Genomic DNA, 24,867 nt, shown 5'->3' with positions numbered 1-24,867 from the left:
ACGACACACTGTCAGCCAGCCAGCCAGCCAACCCCACAAAGCGGCTGCTGGTGACCGAGGTAATGAAGTGTCCAGAGATAACTGTAGCCTCTCCTTAGAGGCCTTATGCCCTCTCCCAGCTGACTGCTGCTACACAGGGAGGCACCCTTTGTGGGCACCTGCTTGGTAACTGAGTATAGCAAGAGGTCGCGTACCCGCTTGGAAGGGTTGATTTTGCAGGAAACGGGAGGGTCTTGCATCTTGGCGGAGCCCTTGGCAGAAACCAGACAGGGCCGCAGAGAACCTCTGCAGCCTGACCGTCCAGGAACACTGTTGATTGTTCCACGTAAAGGCAAGTCACTACTGGCCACTGGGGTCCCCAGGCTTGCTGCAGAAGGCCGCACAGGGTCTACAACGGTGAAACATCTTGAGTCTGGTGGCATTTGTAACAAGAGGGGGTTCGGGTTTGGAACAACTGGGAAATGGGGAATAACTGTTTTGTGAAAAGCTCTCACGTCCTGGATGAGTCGCCAACCCCGCCCTCTACATATCTGGATGGGCCTGACCGGTGTGTTACGTGTTACGGGGGCTGGTCAGCCCTGGAGGGTCAGGTCTTCTTCTCTGTGGGTGGGGCCTGTTCTGGTTTTGCAATTTCATGGACACAGAGGCAATTGGGGAGGTTTAGTTATGTCTATCTGCAATTTTGTAGGTTCTGCACTTTTTATTCTCTCGGTGTCAATATTAAAGGTAGCCCACACATCTCCAGGCACGTCGATGACATTAGGGATTTTTTTTTTTTGCTGGGATTCTTCCTCTTCTATACCAAGAATAGAGTATAAGGAACATAAAAGATCAGGTTCAGGTTACTTAGGAAATTCTAAGGTGAGGTCTCCCTTGGAGACAAAATGTCTTAGCCCCTTGAATTTAGAAAGATCTCTACCTAGTATATACAGATCACAGCAGAAAGGAGTGTTTTTCAGTGAGAGGACCCAGAGTATTTGTACTGACCGAGATAAAAACTCTCTGAATTTTATTAGATACCCCCACTATGGAAACTTCTTCTTCCCTCCAAGGAGTTGGCTATCCTGTAAGAATGGGGTGTAAAGTAGAGAGTGTAGCTCTGATATCTGTCAGAATTTGGCAGGTTTCTCATCCATTTTCATTTTCACTTTCCCTTGGCTGTTTAAGGGAATTACTGGCCACAGTTTACCAAGAGCCTCCGGGAGTCCTGTCAGCTCTCGGAGGGACCCCTGTGGGGCCTCTACTGGGGGCCGACATGGAGCATTTGAGTTGACATTAAAGAATTTGACCAAGACCTTTGAGGAGAATCTTTTATCCAGTATCCCCATTGATTACAAAAGGGACCCTGACCTCGGGGGCCAGCATTTTCAGATGGACCCCTAGGAGGGTGCAACCTGGCAGCCCAGGTGTTTGTTTTGTTGTCTGGCTGTGAAGCTGTGCAGCTAAGAGGCTAACAGCTGGGCAGACTTTTGTTTATGGTCTTGTTCCAAAGTCCTTTCCAAGTATTCAGCTGTGGTTACGAGTTCAGTCATCCCGGTGACCTCCCAACCTATTTTTGCCTTTTTATCAATCCGTTAATATCAGGAGATAATCCATTTACAATCAAGAGTAAACTGGCTGACATCGTTTATGTGAGGGACTCAGAATGCTGAAGGAGAGCTCGACTAGGCCTTAGGTCAGCCAAAGTGCCCCTCCTTTTGTTTGCATGTCTGAATGATACGCCAGTCATTGTGGACAGGGAAGAGTCAGAATCTCTTAGAAGCTCAGTGGCTGTATTGCAAGCTTTTCTGGTACTTAAAGGGAGACCAGGGGCCACATGCATAAGCTGGTAAAGACCTGGCAGCCCAGAGTCACAGGCCCCGATAAAGACTCCAAATTCTTGGGGAAACTTTGGGGGATCATCCCTGGGTTTAGAAAATTCCTTAATCATGGCCCTTAGTTTGGTGTTTGACCAAGGAGTGAAAGATACCTGGAGAGGGGTCACCCGCAGTCTCGGTCGTCTTATTTAGTAGGCAGGTGTTTAGTGGTCTCTTCTGAGAGGAAAGGCAGTTCAGAGGGAGGATTAGGCCATGAGAACTCAGGTACAGGATAGAGGGGGTGGCACGAGTCATGTCAGTCTTATTGTCTTTTGTTTAGGTGCCTCTTGTGTCTTTAATTTTTCATTAGCCTTTTGTAACAGATTCTTCAGTGAAGCTATTTTGGGGCTATTGAAGGCTTCTGGAAGCTTCTGCACACCCATTAAAATAGGTGTCCCATTCTGTTTGTTTGATTTGGGATCCCTTGCTTTCAAGACACTTCTTCAGTGAACGCTCTTGACTAACTGGGACATTCCTTGTAATGGCCATTGTAATTCTAGGCTGTCTTTAGAAAGATTTTGCCATTTTTGTAGGTGTTTGTTTGTAGCTTCTGGGACCATAGTTAAAATAAGTATAGGCGCCTGATGGTGGCATACTCCACTCTTTGGAACGTAAGCATTCCATTTTAGCTCAGCTTGGGTTTCTTGTAGCCAATTTAACACCTAAGAGGGATGTGTCGCTGGGCTGGGGACTGTGTGAGGGAAGACATTGGGAAAAGTCCCAATATCTGAATGAATATACCTCATGGCATGAACATTTTCTTGTGGTCGGTGTGTGATCTGTGTCAGTCTAACTCGTTGTGTGACCAACTTATCCCAACTCAGAGTCTTAGCGTTAAGCGATGAACGCTCTAAGAGCTTCTATGTGCTTGAGCGGTGCCGACCAACTTTTGCCTTTGAGCCTATGTGATTCCCATTAGCAATAGCCTTTACCATATGTGCACACTGCATCAACACACCAGCAGTGGTCAGAGAGACGTCACTGCGACCGGCCAAGGGATGGCCTTCGGTACACGCCACCAGCAGTTCCCAACATGGAGCTGCGGACTGAACCAGCAGACCCCAACAAATGGGGACTTTGGGTGAACCAAGGGCTAGGGACTAGGGTTCTGGTGGGACCATCTCCCAGCTCAGGCTGACCCACGAAGCCCTGACTGGGAGCTAACCAAGGGCTGAGGACTGGCACTCTGTCAGGGCCTTCTGTCAGTCCAGACTGACCCGTGAATCCAGGACTGGAAAGCCAACTAGACTGGGAGCCCACACAAAGGGAGTGGAGCCATTACCGAGAGGAACTTACCCACAGCACTCGGAAGTGGCGAGAAAGACAGAGAACTCAAAGGGATCAGGGATACTAGCGCCTGTGTTTCTTGTCCCTGAAGCCATCAGAAGTTTCCTTCAGATCCTACCACTGCCACCAAATCTGTTAAAAAACAAAATTCAACTCAGTAAATTATAAAAGTCTTGTTGGCTTTATTCAGCAATCCATGAATCGGGCAACCTCCCATCTCGCAGACAGAAAGAAGCCTAGAGGAGCTGGACAGATGAAAGGCTTTCTAGGCAGAAGGGGGCGGGACAAGGAAGTTACACTGGCAAGGTCACCTTCCATTAGGGGATGGCGGGGGTCAGGGGGTCTACCAGGCAGATGACCTCACTACTGCTAAGCAGCTCATTCCAGACTGATTGGTTCAAGGTTCCATTTCTGGGTGAGGTTGAAACCATAATTAAGTTAGGTATTAAGCCTTGGTTTGGAGATGTGGGGTGGAGCACATGTGACTCCATTTTGGGCCTGTTGTCCCTTTTATAACACTGTCAAGACAATTTGAGCAAACCAATGGGGATGGATGAAAACCTCCCCCATCCACCCACCCACACACACAGCCCACCAGTTGCAACTGCTGAAATGAAAATACAGACAGTGGAATCAAGATTAGAGAAATCAGGGCTTGTTCCATTCGTACTTAGTGGATGGAGTTAACACTGCACATGTTTGTTGGTGGTGAGCAGCTTTGTACAGTTGGGAGGGAGAGTCCTGGGGCTGTTACATTGCTGTCGAGTTGTCCCCTGTAACGCCCCCCAGGCCAGGAGGCAGTGCGTGGTAAGGGTGAAGGCTGTGCGCCCCGATTGGGCTGCTTAGCATCCTAACCCAGGCTGGTCCACTTCTGGCTGAGGCTCTCGGCTAACTACCTGACCTTGGTTCTCACACTGTCGTAAGTTGGACTCTTCCCGGGAGCTGGAAAAGTCCCAATATCTGGATGCCACCCCCAGAGGTTCAGATTGAGCTGATCTGCGGTGTGACCCAGGCATTAGGGTTTTAACTTAACCTTGTTAAGCCTCATTTCTTCCCCTGAAAAGGGAGCTTGGATTTGTACTAACCTGTCCTGGAGCTTGTGAAAGTAAATGAGGAAACGCACGGAAGGGCTTGGCACAGTAACAGCTGAGCCGGTGTGTCCATATGTCTGTGTCTTTCTGTTTTTCCAGCTATAGTATTGTTATTGCTGCTGCTTTTTTAATCTGGAAAATTCTGAATCTAGTTATCTTAATAAAATGTTAGCATTTATGCTCTGCCTGATTAATTCACTCAACTGCCTCATTCCAGAACAACAGAGCTGGTGGACTGCAAAGGTGAGGACGGCACTGGGGTTTCATCTCCTCTCCAGCCTCAGTTTCTCCTTCGGTAAATGAAGGTGTGAGACAGGGTGTCTTTGAGGGTCCTTTCAACACGAAAGCGCTGGAAGTTTATTTTGCTGTGATAGCACATAAATGGCACAGCGGTAGTTACATAGGAGCTGGCTAGGCTGCTGAAGAAAAGGTTTGAAATGGTGAACGACGACACTTTGCAGGAGACGCCTGAAATTCCACGTTGTTGTGTGTGCGTGTCTGCACGTGCGTGTGTGTGTATGTGTGTGTGTGTGTGTGATTTCCCATCTGTGTATGCACACCTTGGAAATTCACTTGTCTGGGTGATGCAAAAAGACTAGAAACTTACGAGTATAATGGCTGAAATAATTTTGTAAGTGCCCTTATTATATTTCCCATCCCTGCCAATTTTAAGCAGTTAGTCCAAAGAGGACACCTTTTAAAAGGTTTACATAATGTTTCTATAATGTGATGGGGGAGAAAACTTTATTGAGAATCCAGAGAGCTTTTGCTTATGAGGGCTATATTTACTGGTACTTTATTTTAGATGGGGAAATTTTAAACCTGTTTCTCAATTCATTAAATATAACAATAATAAACCCATTACGTGTTAATATAAATACCCATTTTATGAAAAATAACCCTATTTTTAAAAGTTCCATTTAGTTTGAAGAGTGGCACTGTCTCTGCTTGTCCTGAACAGACAGCTTGCTGTCCTGCTTTGTTAATTAATGTAACAGTAGAATGTTATGGTTTTAAATGCCCCACCACTGGTAACGCCAGGTCAGAATTCCTTTGTCAGTTCTGTAGTTACAAAAGAGAAGTGGTAGTTACCATGTTTTCCCGAAAATAAGACCTAACCGGAAAATAAGCCCTAGCATGATTTTTCGGGATGACATCCCCTGAACATAAACCCTAATACGTCTTTTGGAGCAAAAATTAATATAAGACCTGGTCTTATTTTCGGGGAAACAGGATGAACGGAGGCATGAAGAACAAGAAATTATATTTATCAAACAAAATGCAGACATTCTTTTTTCCACTCGAGTTCTGGAAGGTCTGTGTGACTTCAGGCAGTTTCTACCTGATTCTGACAAGTATATTCCCCACTAATTCATGTCATTTTTATTTTTAAGGTCAACATGATCAACAGCTTCCAACAAGAAAATGATGATCTTACTAATCAAACACAGGTGGGTTTGGAAGTCAGTTTCTGAATAAACCAAGTGAGACTTCGCTTTGCTTAGACACTGGATTGCAATTCCACGTTTTTTAGTGCCCTGTCGATGTTTGGTTGGCAGGAAATGAATTAGTAACTAGATGTGGGCGTTTAGAATCTTGAGGGACTGCCCGAGAACTGCAGATGGTGCTTTGATGTCTAATTACAGGATGAGCAATCTGCGAGCATCAAAAATCAGCCCAGAGGTTTATCCACGCCATTTTCTCCTTTACGGAATAAAAATACAGTGGACTTAATATTTCCAGTGTGTGGGTGTGGGGCAGCAAACCAACCACCATCCTCACGCCCCCTTAGGACCATTTCCTCCCTGTTGTTCTTGTGATAAACTCACTTTCTAACTAAGTTATTATTTCTTTTAAATGTACATTTTTCTGGATAGAAATGAATGTGGCTACGAACCAGGTTCAATTGTAATAGACGGCAACTGTACAGTACATACATAAATAGAATACAGACAAAGCCACCGTGTTAACGTCTGTCTATATTCTCTTGCCTGACAAATCTCTGAGCCCAATGTCTGAGTCTGTCTCTTTCTGCCTCTGTTACAAGGGAGATTGGCAGACAGAGAGGCATTACAGACCTATCAGCACTGAATGGAGATGTTCTCATCAATGATTTCAGAAAGACAGAGACATAGAGAGGGAATAACTCTCTCATTCATTCAACAGCTATTTGCATGTCTACCACGGGACAGGCGTAAGCACATAATAAGTAATGCTCCTTAATGCTATGTCTGCACAGCCCCTAAAATTACTTCATGAACCATGTAAAACCATTGGGTGGCACATGCCCCTCCGTGCAGAAATTACCAGAGTTATTACGAGAACAGGCACTTGGAATTTCTCAGCATTGAAGGCTGTTGTGAGGATGAGAAAGAGAATTCCTCCCAAGGGCTAGCCCAGTGCCCGCAAGCATCACCACCCACCTCCTTCTCATCACTGTCACCATCATTTGCAGGGAGAGAGCCACCGGCCTCTGCGGCGATCCAAGAGACGATGGATTATCACCACCATGGAACTGGAGGAGGAAGACTCAGGACCCTTCCCCAAGCTTGTTGGGGAGGTAAGGCAGCTACACTTAAGGCACGGCCTCCATCATCCTCTCTGACTAGGCATGGCCCCTCCGGAGAGGGCTAAGTCTTGACAGGCTGCGTGCTGGTGAGGCCAGGGAGTGAAGCGGTGGGAGAGGCCCTGGGCTGGGGCTCGCGTCCTGACGTTGGGCAAGTCACTTCTCCAGGCGAGTGTCACCGAGAGAATCAGAATCACCTGTGGCAACACGATGGCTATTTCCAGTCTGCAGCCTTCTTTTATTTGGCCCATGCAGTCATTTTTTAAAAATTCACTATTCAAAAATAAGGAGATTGTAGTTACTAGAGGCTAGGGGTGGGGGCAAAAGGGAAAGTAAAATAAAAAAGAAAGTGAAACAGTGGGTGCCAGGGGTGGGGTGGGGATGACGTCCTGGGGAGTCAATGTTTAAATGGTACAGAGTTTCCGTTTTACAAGATGGAAAGTGTTCTGAGACGGAGGGTGGTGATGGTCGCACAACAACCAGAATGAACTTAATGCCACGGACCTGCACGCTTAAATATGGTTAAAAAGGTAAATCGAATGTTATGTGTGTTTTACAATTAAACATGGAAAAGAAGAGATTGTATTATAATTCTACACTTCTGGAGGCTTTTTAAAAATTGGAAGCTCTGACCACACGGAGCCTGCATTCTCACACAGCAATGAAGAGGTGGGGCCTGGGTTACCCAGGATGTCCCACTGTCTCCCTCGCTCGGACGCTGAGTACCAGCTGAAGCATCAGAGAAGACACTCGGTGATGTTGGAATGCCGGAAGTTTTACACCTGACCATGCAGTTCCTTTTCGTTCCCTTCCTGACCCCAACGGGCCTTTGAATTATGTACTGAGTCCCCAACAGCTCTGACGTTCTCTGATTCCTAGAAAACACTGAAACATCATACATATTTTTGCCATGTTTATAAAAACAGTGTATGTCTACTATTAGAAAGAAAACATCTACAGGAAGTCTTCAAAGCTCAGTGGTTAGAAGTATAAACTCCCCGCGTCAGGGGGACTCCACGGGTTCGAATTCCAGACGTAGCACACCCTTCCCACGTGGGAGCCCCGACCTGCTCCCCACCAATGGCACCTATGAGAGTGTTGGCATCACAGGGCTGTTTTACAGGTCCAGTAAGTGCGGGCCAGAAGCCACACAGCAAACTGGCTCACTCAGCTTTCTGAAGGTTTGCCATGTGCCTCACGCCTCTCGACCTGGACGGAAGGATACCCTGTATTAACAGTCAGTACATATTCCTGCAGACACTTCCCTCCATTTACTGATGTGAGTCTGTTAACAGAACGGGACTACACGATGCACACTGCCCTGCAGGTCGCCTCTCCTGCTTCCCCACGTGTCATACCCGTTTTTACGGCAGTTCACACACACCCTGAAAAGCTGCCAAGTCCCGTTCTAGGTGACGGGGTACTGTTACACGACTCGTTCCATGTGGGTAGACACTTATGTTGTTTCTCATTTTCACCATTAAAAGCCAACTTGCCACCGTATTCCCTGTTCCTGCATCTTTGTATATCCATCTATTTCTTTAGGCTAAATCCTCAGATGTGTAATTGCTGAGTCTGGTTCTTCCAAAATGCCTTTGAATCTGAGTCTTGATATTGGATGTGCATAGTGCTTTTTTCTCATCCTCATCTTTGTTTTTTTCTCCTTCCAGCTGTTCAATCATATGTCTCAAAACGTGTCATTAATGTATTTCATCAGTGGACCTGGTGTAGATGAATACCCAGAGATTGGTTTATTTTCTATAGAAGATCATGAGAATGGAAAAATATATGTGCACCGCCCTGTTGATCGAGAGAAAACGCCATCTTTTATGGTACCTAAAATTTGATATTTTCTAAGCTGGGACTTACTGTAAAGCTCTTGCAGGAATACGGTATTCGGTAAGCCGTGTGCCATGATGGCAAGCTTTAGAATGTGCATGGGTTGCAGACGTCTTTTGTAATCTTCCTTTGGAGTCTGGATTTTGGTTCTGTAATGATTTCTGCAATCGATGTGAACACACCTTCCACTAAAGACCAGTATCCCAGCAAGACCGGGGTATCTGAAAGTGTTTGGGCACAGAGCTACGGAACATTTATAAAATGGGCTAATTAATCTTTTAATGAGTCACAGTTGAAATCTATGGAGAGCAGCACCAACAGACCCCCTGGGTTGCCTAATAACTGAGAAATTAGGAACTGCAACCTGGTGAGTGTCTTAGGGTGACTCCAGGTGTTCTTTATGATTTCATCATCCCCAAACCATGGTCTACTGTGAAGTTGAAATTCATGTTCTAAAACAGGAAAGGAAATTATAAAGAAAAATGCCCCAAGCCATATGGGGGTTATCAGCCTGAACTTATAGGAGGTTCTTAGGAAGTCAAGTGTTAGTTGTTTCGACTTCTGCTGAAAGTGGGCCTGGGCCTCAGGCCTGCTTGGCTGAGTATTACCTCCTTCAGGGTGGGAAGGTGTTAACATCTGAGAGAATTTAGGGAACTTTTCTTCAGTGACCTCAAAATATTTGTACACATAATATATTCCCTTAACTCACAGATAGGCTCTGAATCTCTAATTTTTAAACAGGCAGAAATTCTCCCCAAACTCCAAAAGACATGCAGAGATCTCTCCAGGTTTCTATCCACACAAATCCTTGCCTTCTCCACAGACTCTGCCTGGCTGGTAGAAGGAAGGTATACAGAGTTGTCACAGGGGGGTCTGGGACAGCTTCGATCTCTAATGAGCAAACAGGTTGCCTAGTGATCTTGTTAAAATGTACGTCCTGTTTCGGTAGGAGGGGGTGGAGCCTGGGCCTCTGGATGCTAACAGGCTGCCCAGCGACGCTGGTGTTACCGGCCCTGGGCATCCACAGGACACAGGACCTGTGCAAGGATGAACAAAACGTCTAGTGGGTTTTTTGGTTGTCACTGTTTGTTTGCTTTTAACACCGCTAATGAAGTCTTAAGGGTTGGCCATTCACAATGTTTTCTGAAACTTGACGTCTAGATGGAAAAGCTCGGCAGTCAGTCGCAGATAGGTCCCAGGGACTGTTTAGAGCAAAACGGGGAAATGTGTGGGTGATGTACACGGCATCCCATGGCTCCTGTCCCATCGATTTCAAGGCGCTGTGTGACCTCTCTGGCTAGATCAAATCCATTTTCCACCGCCCAAAGCATCGACCACAGCAGTCCTTTCACATCGATTTCTGTGCTTATTTGGTAGTTGGGCCCCTTACTTGACTGTGTATTTCCATGGGAGAAGATACAAGGTGGGAATTCTGAGGCGTGCCCCCATCCCACCCATGGCTCTCGGTCCCATTATTCTGGTTTACTTTCTCCCCAGTACTTTCCATTACCTGAAATTGTACTTCTGTGCTGAGTCTCTGTTGATGGTCAAACGCCCCATTAGAGTGTAACTTCTAAGAGGGAGGAGAGCCTGTCTTTTTCACTGCCATGACCCAGCGTCAAGAGCAGGAGGGTCGATGAATGAATGAATGAGCGCAGCAGCGTGTAGTCTCTGCCTTCTGGGGTGCTCTGGGTTGCATGGTGTCTTCCAAAACGATGTGCTCAAGTCCTAACTCCTGCTACCTGTGAATGTGCGTTTATCTGGATATAGAGTCTTCGCAGACCTACTCAAATTAAGATGAGATTATACTGGATTAGGTGGGTTCTAATCCAGTGACTGGTGTCCTTATGAGATGAGGGAAATTTGGATACAGAGAAAGACGCAGGGGAGGATGCCATGTAAACCTGGGCACCGAGACTGTGTCTATAAACCAGGGAGCACCAAGGATGGCTGGCAACCACCACAAGGTAGGCGAGCTGCCTGGAACACATTTTTCCTCAGAGCCTCCAGAGGACCCAACCCTGCTGACACCTTGGTTTGGGCTCTACCCTCCAGACTGTGAAAGAACATATGTTTGTCGTAAGCCACCGGTTTGCAGTACTTTGTTAGAGCGGCATAGGAAACGAGCACACAGAGGTAAGCTCTGTGGTTAGGAGGACAGGAAACAGGCCGGGGAGGAAGATGACCAGCCACGAAAAGTGGGACGAGCACAATTTGACAGGAGTTTAACCTGTTAAACTCCAAGCACTGGAGTTTAACCCTCTGCTTAGGTATGAGAATGTTTACCATTGGTTTCTGGCGGTCCATAAAGACAGGTGCTATTAAAAATTAAGTAAACTGAATGTAGTGGTAAAAAGACATTCCTAGAAGCACTGCTTTGCTCGAGGATGGTCGAGGAGTCAGTAGCATGAGACCAAACACTGAAAATCTCGAGTTTAGGAGGTGGGTGGGGAGGCCAGCCTCTTGGGAACCCCATGAGCCATGAGAAGCAGTAGCAGCAGCTGAGAACTGCTGTAAGACTTAAGGCAGATTGGGAAAGGGACAGGTCTGTTTTCTGTGTAAGGATCTCACCTGTTTATATCAGAACACGCTCAATTTCATAGGATACAAATACACTCAAGGCAATCCACCCTTTCATGTTCCTCGAAATAACTTTTTGTTGCTCTTTATCCCGACACTGTCCTCTCTGCACACTTACAGCCTGTGCATACAAGTGATTTGTACTGTGTGTTTGGCAGTTAAGATGGTTCCATATGCTCATTTGTGTCTAAGAGTATGGATCTGGCATGTGGAATTTCGAACCCACACGTGCCACTCCATCATGTCCGTATACTACGGATCGTTTATCCAAGGACAGAGGCCTTAAGGCGATAACAAAAGCTAAACCCTTTCCGAGAGCAGAAAACACTCATGACATTTCCTGTCTCCATTGTGACTCTGGGTTCCCCAGAAAGTCTGAACATCTTGCCAAAGAATGAATAGCACTTATGCCTCTTGGGCATCTTATAGAAGTAAAGGTCTCAGATGTAGCTTTTAGGATAATACATGGAATCTGAAATAATAAACATAAAACAAATATGTGGTTCTTATTTTCCAGTGGGGGGATTACAGTTGGCCGAGTTTTAGAGCCAGAAGCCAGGCTGACTAGGACCAAAGAGCTGCAGCACACTCACAAATGATGGAAGCGCGTGCAGGAATGGGTGTGAGAAAGCCAATTTGCATAAAAATGTAAGAGTGTATGTTAGGACCCCAAAGCAGACCAGGCGGTAGCAGTCACGTTGCAGCATCCTTCGTATTGTAGGGAGAGAGGAGACAGCTGAACCCGAGTAGACTGGGGGGCCCAGGTCAGCATGTTAGGACCCCGAGGGGGCACACTGTGTGGGATGCAGGTGGGTGAGCAGCAAGTTTGCAGGGAGGCATGTGCAGTGACGGACAGGAGGGGACTAAAGAGTACAGATGCTGCCTGGAGCCGGCCAGGGCCTGAGACACCCGCCTGCTGAAGCTGCCTGCTCTGGGCTCTGTGTGGCCCCAGAGGGAAGTGGTGAAGAACTGGCTGATAGCACAGTCAAGTCTACGTCTAACTGGACATGAACCTGGGCTCCTCTGCCTCCAAGTTGAGGGCTCGAGACCCACGGAACCTCCATGGCATAGGGTGGGGTGACAAGGTGCCTCCAACTAGAGGTTCTGCAAGCAAGGAAGGAACTGATGTCCGTGAGGGCTCAGCCCAGTTCCCCTGAGTCCTCCTGGGCCTCCCTGAACTTTCTAGAATAAACCCTGTGCTTCCTCAGTGTCTCTGTACCTGGCAGCCAGGTGACACCTGAGAAACCAGTGGTCCCACCGTCAAGGGCCGTCTGCCTTGAGAACGTCTGGGTGCAACATTTCATCCCCTTTCCTGCCCCTTTTCCTGTAACTGAGCCTGTGCCTGACTGCTGACTCCTTCCCACAGTCTTTTCAGCCTTCGACAAATAAAAGCACATTTCTCCCGAGCAATGAGCGTCAGCAGCAAGCCAGATGAGACTTACTTTTAAATATATATATATACTGGGGTGCCAAAAGATGTATACACTTTTTAAGAAATAAAAAAACTATATTAACATTGTAATACTCAATATATACCGGTAACAAAAGATGAATACAAGTCATGTGTATACTTTTTTTTGGCACCCCAGTATATATGGTTGCCCAGTTTTTATTTTACAAGTAGGAACTTAAAAAATGAACTGTCTCTATTCTTTTTAGAGCCATTTTAGGTTTACAGAAGAATAGAGTGGAATATACAGAGTTCCACCCCCCCCCCCAATTTTCCTGACCCCGTCCCGTCATTAGCATCTCCCGTCAGTGTGGCACAGCTGGTATAACTGAGGAGCCAGTATTGAACATTGACTCAAGCCCACAGTTTACACCAGGGTCCCTCTTGGTGGTGCACATTCTGTGGGTTTCTAGTCAGTGCACTGGTTTGTTCTATGAATGTTTGCTGAGCGCCTGGTCCGTGCCTGCAGTGTGCTCAGTCCCGGGGGTCATAGGGCACGCGACAGTGACCTGGCCCCCGACCTAAGGCACCTCCAGGCTGGGGGAGAAGACCACGCAGAACGCACAGTGCCTCGGCTGTTATTGGATGAGTTTCACCGGGAAGTGCTTCTGCATGTTAATACAGGTCTCTGCTTCCTAGGTTTATTTGGATGTTGTGGATCGCACAACAGGAAAACTCGTGGATAAATCCTTGATCTTCCACATCAAGGTCCGTGATATGAATGACCACGCACCCCAGTTCCCAAAGGAGGAATTCAGCATCCATGTGCAAGAGAATCACACCGCAGGTGTGTGCCGTGGGCTTCTGCCCGCTGTTCTGTAAAGGTTCTCCCGCTTCCACACTGGTGGGGATGGGGGTCCTAGTGGTGGGGGGGGCGTGGTCAGGGAGACGGGTCCTGACCACATCTCAAAGGTCGCAGGCCCTGGAGTAGAGACAAAGGCTAGGGGTCTTGGAGCCTCACAGTGCGCTGGCAACATTACAGCCATGTGGGATTGTTTCCATTGGAAGAGCTGATACGTCAGTGCCAATTAAGATAAAGCCAAATGCAATGAGGGAAAAAGGCAGAGCAGGGTGGTGAGCTGTGAGTATCTCCGTGCATTTCCCATCTGTACAATGGCAACAAGAAGACGCCTAAAGTCTCTGAGCCAAAAATTCTGTGAGTCTTTAAAACCAAATCACTTCTTTTAGAATGTGCATCTATTTTAGTAATAAAAAGGGTTATTTACTGTGCAAAACAGTCTTTAGAAACTTTGGACAATTTCCAAGAAAAGACTGAAATATAAAGCACCTTTACCACGATCACAGATAAGTACCTGTTTTTATATTCTTTCAGTATTTTTCTTGGCATTTTATGTGCATATATACACTCCCTGTTATATTTCTATGGGTATATATTCACAGATTTTTATAATTTCAAAGGCATATTTGTATGTCCATATCCATTTTTAATCTTTATCAGTACAAAATGCATATGTATATTAAATACTGACAAATATATGGGTGTGCTGTTTTACATGTGTATATTTATGGATTTTCTTTTTGAAAAACACACTTTTGCTGTTTGTAATCTAATAGTATTCCCCAGCATCCAATAGTGTCTTATTTTATGAATGTGCTCTAAGGTATTTCGCTAATCTATCATTGGACATTTGTGTTTTGTTGCCACTTTTTGTTATTTTCACAAATATGCTTCAATGAGCATATCTGAGCTAAATCTGTGTCCCACTTAAGTATTATTTACTTAGCATAAATTCAGAGAAGTAGAATTGCTTCAAACCGCACACACAATTTAAGCGTTCCAATTTATTCACCTACCTCCAACGTAAGAGGGCCCAAGGTAGTACTATCTTTGATTTTTAACCACTTCAATGTTTTGATTGGTTTCTTGACCATTTCTATTTATCTGGTCCTTGTTCCTTTCTTTATCCATTTCTGTTAGCGTGTTTGTTATTTTTCTTCTTGATTTTAACCTCCTCATTCTATATGAAGAATGCCTATGTTTGCCGTATATATTTCAAATATGACTTCCTGGTTTATCATTTCCCTTTTATTTTGTCTATAGTTTTTTGGCCACACATCTGAAAATCTATCTATCAATTTTGTCCTGTAAATCTTCTGCTTTTGCAATTGTGAGTAGAAATGTGCTCTTGACCTTATGACTACTTAAATATTCATCTTTATTTGGTCTACTGTGTCTATAGGATGATTTTATAGTTAAATATTTAATCCATTCTGGCGTGTGCCCCAATACCATTTGGCAAAAGAAAACTGTCCTCCTATTGGTTTGATAGACTGTCTTTGGCCAATTGTTTAACAATTAAAAAAAATTCTTTCCAGGTCAACCTATTTTTCAGATGTTAACAGTTGACTTGGATCAAGAAAACACTCCAAATTCTCAAGTCCTTTATTCCCTTGTTTCTCAAATGCCGTTACTGAAAGAAAGTGGCTTCAGGATTGACCGGACTACTGGAGAAATCCGACTCTCAGGATGCTTAGATTATGAGGTTATGTGGATTTTATTATTTCTAAACATGAAATGTGTTCTCTATGTCTGAGCCCGATTGAGGGTTTACACTTGCAGTGAGAAACCCTCTGTGGCTAGACTTGCTGCTGAAATTGCGAAAATGGAATATTTCTTTATTAACGTTTCCCTGTCCCGTATTTGGGGCTTGACTTTCCTTTTCCTTCCCACATAGACTTCTCCTCGGTTCACGTTGCTAATCAGAGCGACAGATTGTGGGGAACCACCATTGTCCTCCACGGCCACAGTTCACATCAACGTGCAAGAAGGCAACAACCACAGGCCCACATTCCCTCAAAAGGAGGTACGTCACCTGGCTACCTCAGATTCCAAGCCCTGACACAACTGACCCTAAGTCATAGGCTCAGGGAATCCCTACATCACCCTACAGCCGTGTCATTCTCCAAAATAACTTGGGTTAGAATCGAGAAGTCAACCATACTGATATAGAATCAACTGATAACAGTCACATGAGCTTCCGTTCTTCACTACTTTGTGCCAGAAACTGTGCCCAGATCTTTTCCATGTCTGATTTCACTCTTACCTGTTGGAAGTCCGTCACGATTTCTGTTTCACAGATGCGGGCTTTGAGGCCTAGGGAGGTTAGAGCACCCACGCTCGCTGAACGTCAGGTTTCTCAGCTTCCACACTACTGACATTCGGGCATGGACAATTCTTTGTGGTGGGGAGGAGCTGTCCGCTGTCTTGTAGGATGTTTAGCAGCAACCCTGACCTCTACCCATGAGATGCCAGGAGTACCCCCCACACCAAGTTGGGACAACCAAAAATGTCTGTAGATATTGTCACATGTCTCTTGGTGGCAGAATGGCCCCCGCGTGAGAAGTCTAGACCTGAGCTTTTCCCACAGTGTTCCAGGGCTCCAGAACAGGGAAGACAAGCAGGCAGGCTCTGGCCTGGCCCTTCTTGGTCACCTGACTTATATTGTATATCAGGGTTCCATGCAGGAGTTCACATGCCACAGGATCCCCAGGCTTGAAGGATGTATTGAAATCCACTCTTCAGACTAGTTTGGAAATACTACACCATTTAAGACATCCAAGATTGCTAAGATAGAGGATAACAACTACTCAAGACCTGTTTCCAATTTTTAAAAAAAATTATTAAAGGAAAATGTCCATTGTATTTCTGTCTTTCTCCTGGCCTTCCTCCCCTGCCCCACACACCCCACAAGGAACACACACACACTCAGTCATCGTCCCGGGGATGGGATTTTTGTCTGTCTTGCTCAAAGCACCTAAAACAGAATCAGGTACATAAAGAAATGCTACAAGTAATTTTTTTAAAGTGTCATTAAATTTTTTTAATTGTACAATCCAACGCTGAAATGTTTTCAATGAAAGCACCTCACCAAACAGTACAGAATAACTGAAAAATAATATGTTTGAGCCTTGTTTCCAAGTTTTCTGGCTTGGTAAAAAGCTGTGCTCTCAAAAGTAAGGCTAAAAAAGTAAACCCTGTTATTTTATGTGCTCATTGAAGGAAATTATCTTGTCACCAAAAGTATTAAATAACCATCTATTTTAAAGATCTGCATGTGTTAGAAAAATGATCGCCTTAATCTAAGTAACCACAAGAGTTCTATTTTAGGAGAAGAGCTAGGATTTTTAGGCAGCATAAACTAGGATGTGTGTTATTTTTAAAATTCTTAGAAAAATAGGGCACTGCGTCAGATTGAAGAGTGCTTTCAAAGTTGTTCAGCTGTAGGCACCAAGTCACAAGGAGAAGGGACGAGATGTTTGTTATTGATGCTTGTTCTGCTGTGTCAGGCAGAGTTTCAAATTCCTTGAGGTCAAGTTCAACAGCAAGAGAAATATCCAAGCTGTCGTGCCACGGGCTGACTTTCTCTTGCTTGCTTTCTTTTTCAATTGCGGTTCTTTATCTCCATGACATGGACTCGGTGATTGCCTCTCTCAGTATAAAATTCAGGTTCCCGAAGGCCGAGTCAGCCGGGACATGCTGCGTCTCCCGGTCCAAGACGGCGACACGCCATTCACGCCAGCTTGGAGAGCGACGTTCAACATAATGGATGGCAACGAAGAGGGACATTTTGACATTGTGACTGACCCTGAGACCAATGAAGGGATTTTAAATGTTATCAAGGTAAAGCCATCCACAATGGGTACCAGCGAGGTGGCCCCATCCCGCAGGTCCGTGGTGATGACAGAGGGGCCAGCACAGCTGAGTACCCACTGTATGCTGAGCACGGGACATGCACAGTCATGAGAGCCCAGGGTCCCCGGCTGAGGAGGCAGGGCTGTCATGGATTCTGCAGTGGCCCTTGGCCCTTTGGCCTCCGTGCTTCCTTCTACCAAACTAACGTCAATATTAAAAATTATTTTTGATATGACTTTAAGTACCTCAACATTTACTTTCTTTTAGACAAGATTTAATAGATTTATATAGGCCCCAAAATGTCATTTTTTTCTGACATGATAAAAATATTTAAAACACTTTCCCTAACCCTAAGAGTTCACTTTTTTCCATCTGAATCTAAAACAAATTGGAACATTTGTGCAGGCTAGTAAAAGTATCACAGGCTCCTGGTACATGGCCTGCTGCCTAAGGGGGAGTGGGCCCTGCATTGGACAGAGAGGAAAAGCAAAGCCCAGAGAGGCTGGGTCATTTTCATGAAGCCACACAGCTGGAGCAGGGTTCCGACTGGGGCAGCCTGACTCCAGTGCCGTTCGTGTTCATCGCTCTCAGGGGCCAGTGCCCCTGATGCAGTGCATGTAAGTCAACCTGGGGACCAAGTTCAAAGGCAGACCTCAGTGAGTAGGTGTGGGTGCAGCCTGCGCTCCTGCCAGTCAGGATAACGAGCTCCCAGGTGATGCCAATGGCCCCCACAGGCTGTGAAGAGCCAGGCTCTGTGGGTCCTGCACCCTACATGCCTGGGGCTGAATTTTCCAAACATCCCCAGGCTTTTAGTCCTTTTAAGTCACTGACCACTTTCTACCCTGGATAATTATGATCATTAATATGCACATTTCCTTCAGGTTCCCTGAGTGTTTTTTTTCTTTTTCTTTTTGCAGCAGGGTTGTCACATTAATGTTTCATGAGGTTATGGTTTTTGTTGCATTTTTCATTACCCTCTGATGGATGGTGGCTCTTTTCAACCAGGAGAGGGGGAGGAAAAAAAAAAAAACACAACAAGAGCTCCATAAATGATTTGAAAATGAGCTGATGACTGTCTCTTGATCATTATCAAAGACAATGTAAATAATAAATGACGCTCAGAAGCCACAAACTGTGCTGAGCTGCCGCTGGCTGCAGCACTGGCAGGTGCTAATGAAATCCTCTCTCTGGGGCTTGCAGCCTTTGGATTACGAAAGTCCCCCTACACGAAGCCTTGTCATTGCTGTGGAAAACGAGGAGCTGCTTTTCTCCTGCGATGGGGGCGAACTTCAGAAGCCAAGGAGGCCAGCAGACAGCGCCACCGTGAGCGTGCAGGTGACCAACGCCAACGACCCGCCGGTCTTCCACCCCGAGACCTTGGTCGTCAGTGCGGTTGATGGTGCCACACCTGGGATTCAGTTGGGAATTTTTAATGCGACGGATCCAGACAGAAACGCCAACCAGATACGGTGAGAAGACGACCCGTTTAAGGTGGTTGTTTAAGCAGAACGAGCCATATACCTGAGCAAAGTCCTGTTGGAAAACAGGCTCGTTGGATGTGATGGGAGGCTGACTCTGTCTCAGTTATGAACATACCAGGAGCCCCCAGAATGCCCAGTGGCCCAGGTCCCAGGCCTCTTCCTTCTGGAACTTTCTCCAGTCCCACCAGGAATTCACTTGCTCGTTTCCCTTTGCACTTGGCATATTTCTCTTGTAGAATCTTCTTCTTGTGCTAGAATAATTCCTTATGTATTTCTAGCCCCCTCTTTACCCAAGCTTGTACACTGGCAGCCCTCTGGCTTCCAGGCAACAGAAGTACAGCTTTTTTCAAATTGTGGTAAAATGTATATAATGTCAAGTTTCTCGTTTGGACCATTTGTAAGTGTGCCGTTCAGTGTCATTAAGTAAATTCACACTGTTGTGAGACCGTTACCACCATCCATCTCCAGAACTCTTTTCATCCTGTAAAACTGAAACTCTGCCTCCATTAAAAAGAGCCCCCCTTTCTCCACCACCCAGTCCCTCGTAACCACAGTCTCCTCTGTCTCTGAGTCTGACGACTCCCTGTCCCTTGTGTAAGTGGAACCATCCAGCATCCGTCTCTTTTGTGATGGGCTTATTCCATGTAGCATGACGTCCTCAAGGCTTAGCCGTAATGGAGCACACGGCGGGATGCCCTTCCTTTGTAAGGCTGAGCGATGTTGCATTGCGTGGACGGACCCCGTTTTACTTATCCAGTCAGCTGTTGACGGACACGTGGATTGCTTCCACATTTTGTGAAGAGAGAACATGATAAGTGAAATATGACAGTCACAGAAAGACAAATACTATAGGAGTCTACTTCTATGAGGTGCTTACCTCAGTCAAAATCATACAGACAGCAAGTACAGAGGTGGTTTCCAGGGCCGGGGGAGGGGAGAATGGGGGCTACCGTTTAACAGGCACAGCTTCAGACCTGCAAGAGGAAGCGTTCTGGGGAAGGACCGTGGGGATGGTCGCACAACAGTGTGAATGTACATGATATCGCTGAATCATAAACTTACCAATAGTTAAGAAGGTGAATTTTATGTCATGTGTACTTTACCATGATAAAAAAGGGGAAGAAAACGAAAGCTGCCAGCATTTAAAAATCAAGCGATTAGGCAGAACAGCCTGAATGGTCTGGATGTTCTCGGAAAATGGAAGGTTTGGCCTCACTGGGTCTGTGTTCTGTGGGACCATGACCCCCCCAACCCCCCTGGGGCACGGTGGGGGTCATGCCCTTCGAGAGGCCGAGCTCAGCAGTTGGCCCCAGCCCCCATCCAGCCAGCTTCACTCATTTCTGGCAACCGCTTGGCCCCCCCATGGGCACCTTAAAACCATGTTTTTCAACTTATACTTTGGGAAGGACCGATTTTGTTTCTTTTAAATTCCAATTCACCATGGAGCGATAGTCCTAAAAAAGTTTAAAAGGCGAATTACTAGGGAAATGATTCTGTGCTGGGGCCACAGTAACACCATGACCACAAACGCTTCCCAGCAATGGCCATCCGTTCTTGCCCAGCTTATTCTGGAGGACGCACAGTTAAAGGGGCTCAGAAGCAGGTGGTCAGGCGGCAGTGAGCAGAAGTGCTTAGAGGGCTTGAGAAAATGCACAGTGCCGGGCCCACCCATGGGCCTGTTTCTGGGGCCTGCGGGGGCGGGGGCTGAGACTTGCACTTCTCACACGTCCTGCGTGATGCTGATGCGGGGTCCACGGCCCCCCTCTGAGGAACCCGAGGCACAGCCTGCACCTGCTTCACCGCTGGCTTCTTGGCCCTGGAGGGCGCTGGGCTCAGAGAAGGTCTCAGTCACGGTCTGCACTGTGCTCAAGCCAAGAAGTAAAGAGTCTGCTCACATTGGCCTCCAATCTTGCCTTTGCCAAGGTGTACGTGGGGTGTCCTTTGTGACCGAGTTGGGACGTGACCTGGCGAGCAGGTTAGGTTTGCTTGTGTTTGCCGCCTTCTCCATTCTGTGGGGTTACACACCAACTTGCTGAGAGGTGTCTGCTGGCTTGAGACGGTCCAGGGATGAACTCTGAGTTTCTACCCAATTTGTGAACATTACAAAACCACTGCCCTCCCACGGAACTTCTGGAGCTTTCTGAGTCGAGCTGTGCACGGAAAAGCTGCAGTCCCTTTAAAACTCGCGATGCATGGAATATCTGAGAGGGATTGCCACTAGCCCTTTCCCCGTGGGGAACAGCAGGCAGGCAGCACTTCCCTTCTCTGGCATTTCGGGGGGTCTGCATCTTTTCTGTGCTTGGCCTCTGGGAACAGGAGTTTCCTCTGTGGGTCCTACGGTGGGCAGCTGCACTTGGCAACCCAAGATGGGTCCCATCGATGCCATCTGAGTGACAGGTCTCAGGAATTCCAGAGGGCTGGGCAGGCCCACCTCTGAAAGTGGCACCAGGTGCACACAGGTGAGGGGGACATGGAGACCATGGGTAATCACGGGGTATCCGTGTGTGGATCGTGTGAGCCCCAGAGGGCACAGAGTCTCACAGTTACGTTCCAAGGGCAGGTTGCTTTGAACATTAAGCTACCGACATCTATAGGCCACTGATGACAGATTCCTTTACAGGATGAATGTTTTCCCTAAGATGGACAGTTAGGTTCAGCCCAGCGAGGACGGGATGCAAAGTGCTCAGTGAATATCGATTTGACATTTGAAGAGTAGAGTCTTCAGCGGTCACCCCTGTGCCTCCATCGAATGAACACTCCTAACTTAACTGTTCTCCGAATTTCCCACATTACTTTGATAGGAATTGTGTCTTCTGTGATATATTTTAATTTGTCTTTTGACGGAACTTCGTAATTTTTAAAATTGCACGTATTTCCTTCTTTAAGGTATAAACTGGTTCACGATCCTGCGAATTGGGTCACCGTAGATGAACACTCAGGAGCGGTTGTCACCAGGAAGCAAGTTGACCGAGAGTCCCCTTATGTGAACGGCAGCTTTTACACAATCATCGTTCATGCTGTTGATGACGGTAAGTGTTTCCCCAAAACTGGAGTGGAAAGCGTGTTTTCTTGCTTCCTGCGGGAAAATGACCCCGGTGAGTCAGCACAACTGGGAAAAATAGAAACCGCTTTATCAGTGTGCATCCATACTGGTGACTACTTTGGGTGATAATTCTTGTACTGGCAAACTAGGGACCAATGCCACAGAAAGAGAGGCACTAGTCCCTCAGAAGAGACAATTAAACCCACGAGGAAGTCTCATTCAAACCCAATGTCTTTTTCATCTGTGCAAAGACAACTCTCTCGCTCTCTGTCAAAGCCAACAGTGTGGGACAAATACTTAGTTCACGTCCCCGTGCTTGGAAGGGCTTGCAAGCTCCCGTAAATGTGACCGCATGGGACGCACTTGTCATCAACCCAGCGTGGGCGGATCGATGATCATGTTTCAACATTTTCTCTACAACCTCCCAAGGCTAAACTTTTAAACCTGCCAGAACATGAAGCTCAACAAACAAAAACTTTCAAATAAGTTCAATAATTGTATTTAAGGAAATATGTGAAGTCAAAGCCAGGTTCCGAGGGATAGGTAGCTGGATACACTGTTTGTAGAAGTCATCAGTAGACTGTTGGCCAGGATCACAGTAAATCTGTGTTTCTAATCAGAGGGGAAGGAAAGTGGGGTCCATCTTCCCGGAACTCGGAGAAATAATATAGCGGGATGTGTACCCACTGCTGTGTCCGCCAATGGTCAAGCCTTACAAAGCTTGTACACATCACAGCCTGTCACAGGTGTGGACAGTCCAGATACAGAATATTTCCATCCTCACCTCCCAGCACACCCATTTCCCTCCCTTCCCACCCCCTTAACACCTGGCATAACTGACATTTAATGCACTAGATGATTCTGCATCCTACCTGCTTCTGCAAATGTTTTGATGTGGCATTTTGTTAACTTACCCTACCCAGATATTCTGACTTTTCAAAAAAGCAGGTACGCAAAGCTTATGACTTTGAAAGGGAAACAGTTTCAGCAATTGGGTGGTGGTTCATTTCCTTGGAGCTAGACAGTGCCTTCCCAGGGGTTTGTGGGCACGGGGCAGGCTCTTTCACTGCTAAGCAGCCCTGCCCCCCTGGAATTCCCTTGCCAGGTCTGCCCCCAGGGACCGGGACAGGGACACTGAAGCTTTTCCTGTCGGATGTCAATGACAACGCCCCGACTCTCCACCCCCGCTCCCGATACATGGAGGTCTGCGAGTCTGCGGTGACCCAGCCCCTCCTCATAGAGGCAGAGGACGGCGACCTGGAGCCCTACTCGGAGCCGTTTACATTTAAACTGGACACCACCGGAGAAAATGCACAAGACACGTGGCAACTGGGGGAAAACCAGGGTGAGTGTTTGTACTGGCCCCGGATAAAGGCCTGAAACGACAGAGATGTGACTCAAACAGACTTAGGCAAAAAAAAGGAGTTTACCAGTTTCTGTACCTAAGAAAGAAGCCAGGTAAGCCCGTGTTCCAGGAGGGCTGAGGCGAGATGCTCTAAGGACATCCCGATGCTGCCTGTCTGGACCTTGGCTCGGCCTTTCTCTGGCTCCTTCATTCTCAGGCAGGATCTCATCTGGGGGCTGCAGGGTGGCGCTGGAGTCCCTGGAACCCATCCCAGCACCTGGCAAGATTTGTATCACTGCATGGTTTGGGCCACCTGCCCCGCCCATCATGGTGGGTGGGAGTTGGGAGGTGCTGACTGGCTGGAATGAGCACACACCTAGACCTGCCTGGGGTCTGGGCTTAACCTCTCTGATCCACATGGGAGTGTGGGCTCCCCCAAGGAAAACCGGGGTGCTGCTACCAGGAGGAACCGCTGGCATCCACGGGCAACATTCTCCTTTGTGCTTCTGTTAATAGGTCTATAAAACGTAGTGTTTTTCAGTTGAAACTGTGAGCCCCTGGGATTGAGGAAGCCTAGCAAGGAAGCTAGATTTTCAAATAAACACAGCGTGTAAGGTTCCTGGAGCCAGAGCATGTAGCAGCGCCCTGCACGTTACCCCAGAAGGCCGGGCCTTGGCTTCCGGGAGCTGATCTCCACGCCCTTGGAATGACCTTTCTGATAGAAGTATTTACCTGGGGTCTTGTACCAATCAACAGGAATAATGTGACTCAGGGTGGGGGCTTTGGGTCTCCTGGGAATCAATCAATCAGCCATGTGAGCAGCCACTTACGTGACCAAATCCTGACGGGAACTGTGGGTGCCAGGCTCGGTGAGCTTCCCTGTGTTGTCACTCCTCAATGCCAGGAAGAAACATTGTCCCAACCCCCCGGGAGAGCAGAAATGGAAGTTTAATTCTGCGCAGGGTATTTTTATGGACTCTGCCCTACGTGCTTCTTCCCTTGGCGGACAGGTCTTGGGAATCCCTGAACTCACAGCTGCTGTCAGAAGTGCGGGTGGTCTTGGCGACTGTCCCCTCTGAACAGTAGTTGGCCTACTTTCGAACAGAGCATTGGCACGTGGTAGGCGTTTAGTAAACACCTGTTGAGTAGCTGGACGGTGAGGGATTCAACGCATGTGAGATCCTCCTCCCTTTGCAGGTCGGGCAGTTGAACTTTTCATGTTGAGGAGCCTCCCACGTGGTGATTACTTGGTGCCACTTTTCATCGGAGACAAACAGGGGCTTTCCCAGAAGCAGACTGTCCACGTGAGGGTCTGTTCGTGTGCCAGTGGACTCGCATGTGGGATGGAGTCATCAGTCGCAGGAGCCGGGCTCCCCGTGGGGGTCCTGGCGATTCTCTGTGCAGTGTTCACAGTTCTGGCAGGTCAGTGGTCGGCAGGGGCTGTTCCGGGAAAATGGTTCCTCTCCGCAGACTGTAAGCCAGGGCCATGGAGTCCTCTGGGGTGAGAGCAGATGATGGCAGAGTGGGATGCCTCGAGAATGACCCCGAGGCTCATGAGGGTCCCAGACTCTGATCACAGGTGGCCAGCCTGGTCAGAACACGCTGTCTGTCGGGCAAAAGCCGGTTCTGCTCAATAAGCAGCGATTTGCAACCCTGTGCTTGTAGTAACGCTGGG

At 47.2% G+C, this 24,867-nt stretch overlaps 1 protein-coding gene across 1 annotated transcript in view; it reads left to right on the top strand.

Moving 5' to 3' along the window:
* CDH26 (cadherin 26) overlaps positions 1–24,867 on the top strand; it is a 38,957-nt gene that overhangs the window by 5,267 nt on the left and 8,823 nt on the right. Inside the window, exons 2-12 of the mRNA XM_074317674.2 lie at positions 5,629–5,685; positions 6,690–6,794; positions 8,471–8,632; positions 13,309–13,456; positions 15,007–15,173; positions 15,366–15,494; positions 17,126–17,311; positions 18,524–18,792; positions 21,691–21,833; positions 22,953–23,192; positions 24,390–24,614. Of these exons, the coding sequence (XP_074173775.2) occupies positions 5,629–5,685; positions 6,690–6,794; positions 8,471–8,632; positions 13,309–13,456; positions 15,007–15,173; positions 15,366–15,494; positions 17,126–17,311; positions 18,524–18,792; positions 21,691–21,833; positions 22,953–23,192; positions 24,390–24,614 (1,831 nt within the window). The remainder of the gene's footprint in view (positions 1–5,628; positions 5,686–6,689; positions 6,795–8,470; positions 8,633–13,308; positions 13,457–15,006; positions 15,174–15,365; positions 15,495–17,125; positions 17,312–18,523; positions 18,793–21,690; positions 21,834–22,952; positions 23,193–24,389; positions 24,615–24,867) is intronic.

The sequence above is a fragment of the Rhinolophus sinicus genome, chromosome 13, assembly GCF_057876585.1.
Source record: "Rhinolophus sinicus isolate RSI-liver-muscle chromosome 13, RSI-T2T, whole genome shotgun sequence".
Taxonomy (NCBI): Eukaryota; Metazoa; Chordata; class Mammalia; order Chiroptera; family Rhinolophidae; genus Rhinolophus; species Rhinolophus sinicus.
Note: the sequence above shows the minus strand (reverse complement) of the source record. Positions and strands in the feature narration are given on the sequence as shown.